Here is a 12,090-nt window from a genome sequence, read left to right as displayed (position 1 = left end):
TACATGCCCCCACTAACACCCAGGCCCACCCCCATGTGCTCGCTTGGTCTGGTAGGTGCTTGGATGACCACAGTACAAGAAGTGTGGTTAGTGGCTCCGCAACTGTTCCCAGGCCAAATCCTTGCACTTCCTATCTGCACTTCCTCTTAGTTTGAGAGGGCCAGCATCTCCTCCTGGACCCCCTGCCTACTTCACACCTGCTCTGCAGCCCCTCGTGCCAGAGGCTTGGTTACTGGACGCTGCCTCCAACAGAAACCCTCACGACCAGTAGGGTTTTCCGAGTGCCTCTTTCTAGTGCTTTCTTTTATGACCCTCATATTTTAGAAGCTCATTAGATCAGGCAGCTTTTTATTCCTTGGGTCTGACCCTGGCAGGCAAAATTCAGATTCAACGGTCTTTCTGTTGACTCAAGTTAGTTTTCTTCTATGGGCTTTTATTTCCTATTTGAATTTTTGCAAAAATAAGCATTTATAAAAATATAAAAGTAATACATGTTTTTAAAAAACATTAGAAAACACAAAAAAGTAGAAAAAATTACTCATTGTCTTACTACCCAAACACAACCACTACTGGCATTCTCTTTTATTTCCTTCTGGTCTTTTTCCATCCATTTTCTCCCTGTGCATGTCCCCACCCCCACCAAAATATGATCGCTGGCACACTGTCTCCACAATTCCATCCTTGTGTTTTGGGTCAGGTTTGCTGCCTGATGCTCACAAAGGAACTTATTATCACACATATAAAAAACAAATGTACTGTGTGTCACCTGTTTTGATTCCAATTCAGACAAATCAACTGGAAAGGGTCCTGGAAATGTAATTATGGACTGGATTTGGACATGACAGCACAGGATTAGCATTGTTGGTAGGTGTGCTGATGGCATTGTGGTTACGTAAGAAAGTGTCCAGATTTTTTAGTCACATATGTATGAGTGTAATGACATGATGTCCGTGATGTGTTTTAAAGTACTTCAGGGAGGAAAAAATGTTGGTAGTGCTGAATCTGGGTAAGAGACAGGAGGGTGGGGTTACGGTATGTCTGGAACCTATGAAACAGAAGTTAAAAGACTGAAGTGTCCCCCAGGTCACACAGCCCAGAACAGCAGGCCTCCGCCCGCCCCACAGGGCGGCTGCGCGTGGCCCACCCCCCTCCAGCACACCGGGCTGTTTGGTGTTACTTTCATATTTATACGGAGCCTGCTTTCTACTTCTTGATTTTTCAGTTTTAGGCATTGTTCTCAAACTTTGCACTATAGAAGATGAGAATTTATTTTTCTTTCCACATACATTCTTCCCCTAATCAAACCCACAGAACTGTTCCAGGCTCTCATCCTCCCAATAAAGTTACATCATAAACTATTAGCGTTCACTATTATGGTTATATGCATACTAAGTGATATTTTCTTTCCTTCCCAACTTTTGTTTTCACTCGAATTAATAACTGTCTTGTTTTAATTTGCTTGGTTTTTCTGGACACCCGACTCTCCACCAACCGTCTTAAACAGTGATTCTCGAAGTTTGGTCTGTGGGCTCCTGGGGGTCCCTAAGACTGTTTCAGGGACCTGTGAGGTGAGAACTGCTCTCATGGCAATACCAAGGCATTATGTGGCCCATTCCGAGTGCTAGCGTTCACACCGATGGCACAAGAGCGCTGGTGGGGGAAGCTGTGGCTGCTTCGGCGTGAATCAGTCCCTGGCCACGACCGGTGCCAGGGGTCAGGGCACTTATCACCACCTCACACTCTCGGGGAGGACAAGCTAGGTCACTTAAGAATGCTTTTGATGAAGCAGTAAAAGTTATTAACTTTACTATGTCTCAACCCTCTAGAACTTGTTTTTATCACCTACGCTGAATGCCCAAGTATGATGACTATCTTGAGGAAAAGCATTTATGTAACTAACTGTGAGTTGCATGCTGAACTGACTGCTCTTTTTTACGGGCTACCATTTTTACCCGAGGGAATGACCGACACACAGACCATGGTTATTTGGCACTTCAACGAAAACAACGGACACTACTTATGGCCAATGATAAAATGTGAACTTTCACAAAAGTTAGGATTTTGGAAACCTTGTATCTGACACACAACACACACATTTCCTAATGCTTAAAGACTTGTCTAAGGATCTGTAGGGATATTAACAAATGTGGTTTTTTAAAAATTTTTATTTAATTGTTGTTCAAGTACAGTTTTCTGTCTTTTACTCCCATCCCAGCCCACCCCCCCAGTGCTCCCCGCCTACATCATTTTTGATATCATATAATGAAATGTGGACACATTAAAAAAAATCAGCATAACAAGCCAGTATTTTTAAACAATTTAAATTTATAAACACATAATAAAAAAAACATGCATGGAGAAAGATCCATTCAGAGTGTAAAATAGACCAATAGATTTTAATGTAACCCAGTAAAAAAAATCCAACTGATACTATATCAGCCTGCTAGAGCTGCCACAACACACCACAGGCCGGGTGGTTCACACAGACATTTACTTCTCTCACTTCTGGAGGCCAGAAGTCCAAAGTCAAGGAGGCCGCGGATTTGGGTTCTCGTGAAGTATCTCTTCCTGGCCTGTAGCTGGGTGGCCACCTTCTCCCAACGGCCAATGGCGGGGAGCGAGTAAGCTCTCTGGTTTCTTCTCATAAGGATACTAATCCGATCAGACCAGGGCTCCACCCTTATGACCTAATTAACTTTAATTATCGACTCAAAGGCCCTGCCTCCAAATACAGTCACATAAAGGATTAGGGCTCCAACAGAGGAATTTGAGGCATAGATATGGTTTCCGGTTCTAGATTGGAATTAAGTTTTAAGAAACTACTGTCAAACTCCAGTGTAGTACAAAGATAAATGAATGTCCACATTACTTGAAAAAAGCTACTAAACACCCCTCCCTTTCCAACTCCCTGTCTGTCTGAAGCCAGGTGTTCTTCACCTACTTCCACCAGAAGCACTCACCCTGTAGGCCGAAGGGAGAGGCACGTGTGAGGGCCCCGTGTCACGTCTTTTCCAAGACACAAGTGAGAGTTACAACACTGCAAAGCAACTTTTCTCCTAATTTTGCTTTAGAACTGCTTTTCACAAAATGTTATTTATCTTAACATATAATGAATTGAGCTTATTATTTTAGTTAAAATAAATAAACAGCCCTGGCCAGTGTGGCTCAGTGCACTAAGTGCTGGCCTGCAAAATAAAGGTCGCCGGTTCGATTCCCAGTCAGGACACATGCCTGGGCTGCGGGCCACGTCCTTAGTAGGGAGCTCGTGAGAGGCAACCACACATTGATACTTCCCTCGCTCTCTTTCTCCTTCCTTCCCCCCTCTCTAAACATAAATAAATAAAATCTAAGAAAAAATAAGTAAATGTTTACACTCTAATCAGTTCTGATTTCCAACAGGGTAGCAGGGGCAATCCACATAAAGTTCTCTGAGGGTCTCAATCATTTTTTTAGTGCAGCAGGTCCCGAGACCAAAAAGCCTGATGACTGCAGGTCTAACTCTTCTCCCAAGAGATTCAGGCACGCAGCTGTTTTAACGATTTCGTTCTCCCGGAGACGTCTCTCCTGGAGCCCTCTGCCCGGCTCCACTCTGCACTGGCGTCTTCTGTGCCGTGCTGAGTGGTACACAGCAACTTTCTTCACCATCACTAGGTAGGTGCCCGCACATTTTGGCCTGTGGGCCAACTCCAGCCTGCCACCTGGTCATTAAGTAAGATTTTACTGGGACAGAGCCACGCTTGCTCATCTAGGTACTGTCTTCTTTACTGCTACAACAGCAGAGTGGAGTAGCTGCGACAGATACCAAATAAACATAAAGCTAAAAATATTTACTATTTGATCCTCGATGAGAAAAGCTTGCTGACTTGTGACTCAGCTGGTTTTTTTCACTTCATCCCTGGGTTGGTTTGTTTCCCGAAGCCCAGGTCTTCCTCCTTCTTCATTTACTCCTTAATCCTGGTAAAGCACGTCTTCTGGCAGCTTCTTGAGAAAGAGGGTATGAAAGGTACATTTTCTTGAGATCTTGCATGTCTGAAAATGTCCTTTTCTACTCTCATGTTTTATTGATAGTTCAGCTGGGTACTGAATTTTAGCACAGAAATCACAGTCTTTCAGAATTAGAAAGTTTTGCCTCATTGTCATCTGGCTCCTACAGTTATGATAGAAAAGGTATTAAGTTAGTTTGAGTTCTAATCTACTTACTGCATGTGACTTTTTCTTTAACCCTTAGAAGCCTATGGGGCCTTTTCCATGTCCTTAGTGCTCTGAAATTTTATGACCATGTGGTTGGGAATGATGCGTCTCCATCAGTGTTCTGGGCAGTGGGCTCTTTCAGTCTAGAAAGTCAACCCTCAAGTGGGGGGGCATTTCCTTGAATTATTTCTTTCCCCTCTGTTGTTGGTTTTTTGGGGGGGGGATTATCCATTTACGGAATATTTATCAAACAGATGTTGGGCATTGTGGATTGGTCCTACAATTTTCTTCTTCTCATTCTGGGATAATTCTTCTACTTCATCTGTCTCCACCAGAAGTTTGAATTTTCTTCACTCCTTCTATCCTGTTTTTAATTTCCAAGGGCTCTTTTTCTCTCATTGAATGTTTCTTTTTTAAAGTATTTAGATCTTGTGAGATAGATAGTTTCTCTTAAAAACAATTCTCTGAGGCCATGAACAATAGCTTCGCTTCCCTGTACAGTCTGTTTTGTTCTAGTTACTTTTTTGTTTGGTTTTCCTACACCATGCTGGAGGCTTTCCTCTTGGTTGTCTCTTCATAGGTGAGAGTGAAATACTAAAAGACTGCTTTTTAGTGAAATCCTAGAAAGCTCTGTGTGTGAGTGAAGCTGACAGCTATAAGCTTTACTGTGGGGAGGTACAGCTGGGCTGTTAGTTCAGAAACCCTGAGGTTACTATCGTTAAACCTGCTTCACTACTCAGATTCCTCAGAGAATTTGTCCCATCTCCTGACTCAGGGTACAGGCTTGGCTACCAGAATTCTGGGGTTGGCTGGGAAAAGAGAGCTGGGGCTCTTAACACTCAGTGCACCAATGTTCACTGAACCTCCACTGAGAAACTGCCACCAATAAGTGCGTTTGGTGTCCCTCTACTTCAAACACCCTTTACTGTCTTCTGTCCAGAAAATAAATTTCTGGCCTTCTTCTAAATTATGGGAGGGACAATCTTTTAAACCAACTTTCAACCAGCAGACTTAGCCTCTCTTTACCTGACTCCCTCCCGCTTCACGGAGTTACTGGTGCTGTCAGTCTCTGGGTTTCCTCAGGGCTCTGCTGTGGGAACTGGGCTGCCTCTTGGCTTTCTGTGCGCTGGCACGGGGGCCGGCTTTCTCAGGACTGCTAAGTCAGTTACCACTCATCCATCTGCTGCCCAGCTTCCAAAATGTTGTTGCCGTTGTCTCCTCTCCCATTCTCTTTGTCCTTGCGGGTTTATGTCTTAAAAAAAAATCTCTTCACTGTTGTTTTAGTGAGGTTTTGGGAGGGAATGAAAGCAAACTTGGGTATTTGATCCTCCATCTTTATTTGGAACCTCTTTACAATTAAATATCTTTTTTTTTTTACTTTCACTTAATTTTACAGTGTAAACATTTCCCATGGTCTTACATGGTCTTTGTAACTGCTTTAGTAAGTGCTGGACACTCCACTGAGTCAGAGCCGAAGCTCACTCAGTCACTACCTTGGTTTTGAGTGTTCAGAGTTGTTTGTTTGGGGGAAGGAACTAGCTTGTCCTCATGTGTCCCACTCATTCCCTCTCTTTAGGGACTGCTTGCTGACGTTCCTCACTGCTCTGTTCATCACCTTGGCCTCGATCGTGGCACTGCCTTGTGCAGACCTAATTCATTCATCTTTAAACCACCAACCAGATCACCTGCACAATGATGCAGCACTCATCTTTCTAAATGTCCCCTTTCTCATGACACTTCAGAGGAACCCCAACATATACAATCCACTTGTGATTGCCAGTGGTGTGCAGCTCCCCCTATTTGACCCCACCTCCCTGCCCCCCGCACTTGCTACCCTTCCCCACAATGCCCTCCTGCAGGCAGCACATGCTGTCCTCCCTGCAGCTCAGGCTGCTCCTCATGCCACTGCCAACCCACGTGCACCTTCACTTACACACCCTCTCTGCCACACTAAGCCTCCCCACGTGACTTTGCTCACACAGTAGCTCCCTCCCCCTAGTAGGCAAGAAACAAGTGACTCATTTCTGTAAGCTTAGTGTCAGTCTTGCCTTGTAAGTGGACTAACCACTTTTCAGAGGCAGAAGCTCTCACGTGTCCATCTGTATGGCAGCTGCCCCAGTCCTGCCCTCATGTACCACCATGGGATTCAGCCCAGTGCCAGGCACACGGTGGGGCTCCACAGGGACTCACTGAATGGAATGGATGCAACTGTAAGTTGTTACCTTGCCCTCCGAAGTCAGTGTCCAGATCACGGAGAAGGTCAGTTTGTCGGTCATAGGGTTGAGGCTGCACAGCTCCTCACACAGCATTCTGGGAAGCATGGGCACTACCTGCAAACAGAGAGCAGGCCCATGAGCACCATTCTGCAACCTGCAGGACTTTACACAGGCTTCGCAGCATCCCAGACAGCAGAGTTTGGCGAGCAGCTGGAGCATCTAGAGAGCTGAAGATGGAGGAAGCTCTTTTCCCCAAAGACTCACGCTTTTCCCTGAGCCTCTATAATCAACTGGGAATGTGAACTGAAAGGTATGAAGAATTGGTAACAGGGAAAAAATACATTAGAGCAATGAAAAACAACTACATTTACTATAATACTAAAATTGAAGCTCTAGACTCAGCAATGAATTATACTTGAGGATAGAACTATTCCAGCTGAACTATATACTTAAAAACCCAAGGTCTTAAATTTAAGTCATTAATTCACTTTGAGCTAATTTTTATGCATGGTTTAAGGCAGGGGTCTACCTTCATTTTTGTTGCATGAGTCTGTCCAGTTTCCCCAACTTTTATTGAAAGAAACTATCTTTTCCCCATTGTATGTTCTTGGCACCCTTGTCAAAGATTAGTTGAATATAGATAAATATATGGGTTTATATCTGTGCAGTCTATTCTGTTCCATTTGTCTATATGTTCATTTATGCTAGTACCATACCATTTTGATTATTACAGCTTTTTAAAATGTTTTAAAATCAGAAATGTGATGCCTCTAGCTTTGTTCTTCTTCCTCAAGATTGCTTTGGCTATTCAGGGTCTTTTGTGGTTCCAAATAATTTTTAGGGCAGTTTATCTTTATTTTTGTGAAAAATTTGACTGGAATTCTGATAAGGATTACACCAAATTTATAGATCACTTTGGATTGTATGAACAATTTCACAATATTAATTCTTCCAACCCAAGAATGGGCCATCTTTCCACTTATTTGTGTCTCTGTCAATTTCTTTCATCAGTGGCTTATACTTTTCAGTGTACAGCTCTTTTCCTCCTTAGTTAAATTTATTCTTAAGCATTTCATTGTTTTTAATGCTTTTGTAAGTGGGATTGCTTTCTTTATTTCTATATCACCTTACATCTGTTATAATGGCTATTATCAAAAAGGCAAGAGATAACTAATACTGGCAAAGATGTAGAAGGAAAGAAGCCCTTGTATACTGTTGGTGGAAATATAAATTGGTACAGCCACTATGGAAAACAGTATGGAGCTTCCTTAAAATATTAAAAATAGAATTACTATGTGATCCAGTAATCCCACTTGTAGGTGTATCTCCGAAGGAAGAAGAGTCAGTATCTTGAACGGATTCCCCATGCTCATTACAGTGTTATTCACAGTAGCCAAACATAGGGACAATGGCAGTGTCCGCTGATGAATGGATTAGAAAATGCAATATACATATGTGTGTGTGTGTGTGTGTGTGTATCTCAGATGAATGGCTAAAGAATGTGAGACACACACACATACACACACAAAGGAATACTATTCAGCCACAAAAAGAAGGAAATACTGCCATTTGTGACAACACAGATGAACCTGGAGGGCATTATGCTAAGTGAAATAAGCCAGACAGAGAAACAAGTGTACTATATGGCATCACACATGTTAAATCTGAAAAAAAAAAAAACCAAAAAACCCAAAAGCCTATTCCACAAAAACAAACAGGGAGTAGAATGGTGGTTGCTGCCGGGGGCTGGTGGCGGGATGGGGAGACAGGAATAGAGAGATGCAGGTCAAAGGGCACACGCTTTCAGCTCTCAGATATGAATACATTCTGAGGATCTAAGGTGCAGCATGGTGACTACAGTTAAGATAACGCACACCTGAAATCTGCTGAGAACATACCTTACTACACACAAGGAATTAATTACATGAGGTGATAGATGTGTCAACTATCTTGATCTTGGCAATCATTTCACAATGCATATGTATATGAAATCATCACATTGTGCATTTTAAATACATACAATTATATTTGTCAATGATTCTTTAATAAAGCTGGGGAAAAATATCTAAGAGCTGAGTATAAACTCATGACAGGAGTAAAATTGCTGAATCAGTGCTTTAGAAATTGAAAACAACACAACTGACCAAATCATGTGTTGGAACATTTACATACATTCCAATTACGTATCCCTGCAAGGTTCGTAAGTCCAGGTTCTCCAGGTGAACACTGCGGTCAACTAGCCATTCATTTTGCAGGCTTTAAGCATAAATTATTTCTTCCCTTTACTGATCTTTCTATCCTATAATGAACTGATCCAGTGGTACACACTCTTTAATTTAAAAAAATCTCTTCAAGTTACTTTCAAATGCTGACTTACAGCCATCCCAGAATGTTACGTGTTTTTTCTAAAATTCCAGAGATAAAATAAGTTTCTGTACCTGGATCTCCTGAAGATGCTTCAAACTCCCCCTCCTTCCTTTGAATACACTCCTCCTCCCAGTTTTCTGGATCAATGGCATCACCACTCACTGCCCCCAAACTAAAACCTACAGCATCAAGAGCCGTTTACTCAGCACACCGCAGAGCGACCTGATTTGCAGTGAAGCGCAGGTAACACGCCACCCTGTACAAGGAGCTGAGGAGTGACGGGGAGAGGGGCAACTCTGCCCTGGCTGAACAGAGTTAGTCAGTTAAGCCTTAGTATCAGCGATTCATTATTCTGTGTGGAGTGTTTGGACTTGAACCATTTCAGTACAGTATATAACCTTTGGTATGGAAAAGTGAATTCTAGAACTCACAGAATACACCAGTAACAAATAATTAAGAACTAACTATACGGCATTACTTGGCATTATTCTAAAGGATGCCATATCTTTTTAATGCCTATGTAAAATCTAATGCCCAAGTGAAAATGTCTGGTAACAGCTTTTGTAAGATAACCACTTTTGACATTTTTTCCTCATCATTGCTTTTTCACCATGTGTCCAGATAATACTATATTTTCTCTAACATATTCTTAAAATGTGGTCTAAATACTTAACATTTCCTTGCATGTATCAAGTATTATACATAATAATACATTTTTACCTGCATAAACATACTGAACAAATGGAGCAAGTTTCAGTGCTATATTGTGTCAGGATTGAATTGTAAAGGTTTTACATAATTTCAGCCCTTGGACTGAAGCAGTGACCCTCAATTTGACTGTATTTGAGGGTCTTCAGGAGGTAACCAAGGTTAAATGAGGTCATAAGCGGGGGAGGGCCCTGATTCGATAGAGATAACTTCCTCCCTGCCCAGCACACACACACACACACGAAAGGCCAAGTGAGGACAGAGCTCTTTGCAGGCCAGAAAGCATCCTTAGTAGGAACCAGCTTGGCTGGCACCTTCATCTGGGACGCACAGCCTCCAGAACTGTGAAACCGTACATGTGCACTGTTGGAGCCCGGTCCATAGGATAGTGCCTTACAGCCCGAGCTGAGTGAGACAGGCCAGCTCAAGTTTGGGGGGAGGGGTGTTTGTGGGTTCTTATCTGAGCTGCATTATCAGAAAATTATGTATAAAAACTGTACTTTGGTAGCAGGCTACTCACCCTGCAAGCCTGTAGTCCAAGGCTTAACACCTTGTTTACAGATAGTCAGGATTTCTTCTACGTGTGCAAGGCAGTGTCTGATTGTGAACCATCAAGCTGAGCATCTGAGAAGGTAACACACCTCCTGACTTCATGTGTTAGTGTTTGTCAAAAGGAAGTCACTGCAACTGAATGCAATGTGGTGCCCTGGACTGCACCCTGGACAGAAAGAAGACAGTATATAGTATGGACTTTAGTTAATAGTAATGTTCTGATGTCTGCTTCTTAGTTACAGCAAATGCAGCCTCATATTAAAATGTTTACAATGAGGGAACTGGGTGTGGGACCTCTCTGTACTGTTATTGCAACTTCTTCATAAATCTAAAATTACTTCAAAATGAAAGCGCTTATTAAAAAGAAAGCCACTGTTTTTATTGGTTGACCTCCTAAGTGCCATACATTTAAATGTGGAAGAAATTTATGTTAATCAATACAACCAGGTCTGTTTTTATATATTGGAGTTTGGCATTAAGATTTTATTTGCAAAAAAGCTAATTATCTTTAAGAAGCCATTAACCAATAGAGTGAAGTCCAGACCCATCTAAAAAAAATGTCTAAGGCCCATTAACCAACAGGGAAGTCCACACGTCATCGGCACAATGCAGGGAAGAGAGCAAAGGCTCTGAGGCCAGACGACCTGGGGTCTGACCCTGGGCCCACCACTTCCTGTACAAGTTGGGCAAGCTTGTCAAGTTTTCTGAGTCTCGGTTTCCTTATTAGTAAAGTAATACTGAAGACGACCAACAAAGTCAGCTCGCTGGCCACCCCAGGGTCTGATAGGTCTCTGGTCACCTGGTTCGCCACCCCTCCCCCCCAGCCTTTTGCTTGCTGCTCCCCTCCCACACCCTAAGCAGAGCCACGCCGACCTGCTCACTGCTCACCCTTCCCCTGCCAGGCCTGCTTACTGCTCCAGCTCTTGTTCCCTCTTTCTGGAACATGTGTGTAGGTGTTTCACATCTGGCCACATTCACCTCAACACCATCTCTAAAGGCTGATACCGATTCCTGCAGGTAAAGTGTGCACTGTGTTCTGTGTCCACCCCCGCCCCACCCCCGATTGTTCAGAAAGGACTGGAGGCAGTCCTGAGCCAACAGTCGCTTCTTCTGCCCTCCCTGCTCTCCCACGGCCCGCCTGTAGCTCTGACATGCTCATCCTCATTGCTTCTCCACGAGCCTGACCTCCACTAGGCTATGCGACCCATCTTTAGGGATGAGGACCAGTTCCTGTTCCCGGTTCTCTACCCAGCACCTGACACACAGCAGGCACTTCTGGTTGGCGAACGACATGGCCCAGGAAATAAACTGCCTATTTTTTTTCTATGTTTATTGTTTAGTGCATCACAAGGGAGATTTTATGAAATACATGGCAGACTTCTACTTACCATCTTTACAAAAGATTTTCATGGGCAGCTAGTACTTTAAGTATAAGATAACTGTTTGGGCTACTCCCTCCTAACAACTACTGGCACTCACACCGGCTGCCCAAGTAACACATAAACACTGCTTGGTACGCTGAGTCTTATCCAGGGGCAACATTTTACTGTTCACCCTGCCGCGTTCAGATGCCAGAGAACTTAAGTGCCCAGGAAGAAGCTAAACATGAAAACTTTTCAGCTTGCCTAATTACCTTTACATTTTAAAGGGTATTCCTTTTAATAAATTTCCCCTAAATCTTAGGGCAAAATTCAGATGAAAATCAGAGAGCAGTCTTTGTGTCCACACAGTTTTGTCAATAACTGGTTATTTCTCTGTCTTTGAGAGGAAAATGAATGAGCCACAATCACATTTGTGGCTTGGCACGTCATGGCCTCTCATAAATCGGGCCCGGTTTCTGCTGGGGTCACTGGGAATGTGCTCCGTGACATGCGGCCCATGTGTCAAGGCCACAGCACAGCAGGGACCCCACGGGAGGGGGAGGCTGGAGGGACGGAGAGCGGCGCCTGATAAGCTGCTTCTTTAAACACAAGTCTGGGAGTCCGGGGGAGACCTGCCTGGACGCCAGAACAGTGGGCCGTGCACTCTCGCTGGCTGCGTGAGACCTGCCGCAGCG

At 43.5% G+C, this 12,090-nt stretch overlaps 1 protein-coding gene across 5 annotated transcripts in view; it reads right to left on the bottom strand.

Annotated features, from left to right (window-relative positions):
* Positions 1-12,090, bottom strand: part of DIS3L2 (DIS3 like 3'-5' exoribonuclease 2) — a 285,589-nt gene that overhangs the window by 74,110 nt on the left and 199,389 nt on the right. For 4 of the 5 annotated variants that reach the window (XM_053655254.1, XM_053655253.1, XM_053655255.1 and 1 more), the window contains one exon: positions 6,414-6,521. In XM_053655254.1, the coding sequence (XP_053511229.1) occupies positions 6,414-6,521 (108 nt within the window). Of the gene's footprint in view, positions 1-3,592; positions 3,982-6,413; positions 6,522-12,090 lie in introns of those variants that run through there. The other variant, XM_053655257.1, reaches the window with a different exon arrangement.

Source organism: Artibeus jamaicensis, unplaced genomic scaffold (assembly GCF_021234435.1).
Source record: "Artibeus jamaicensis isolate MK-2021 breed Jamaican fruit bat unplaced genomic scaffold, CSHL_Jam_final contig_944, whole genome shotgun sequence".
NCBI lineage: Eukaryota > Metazoa > Chordata > Mammalia > Chiroptera > Phyllostomidae > Artibeus > Artibeus jamaicensis.
The sequence above is the reverse complement of the archived record's forward strand: the minus strand, read 5'-3'. Positions and strand labels throughout refer to the sequence as shown.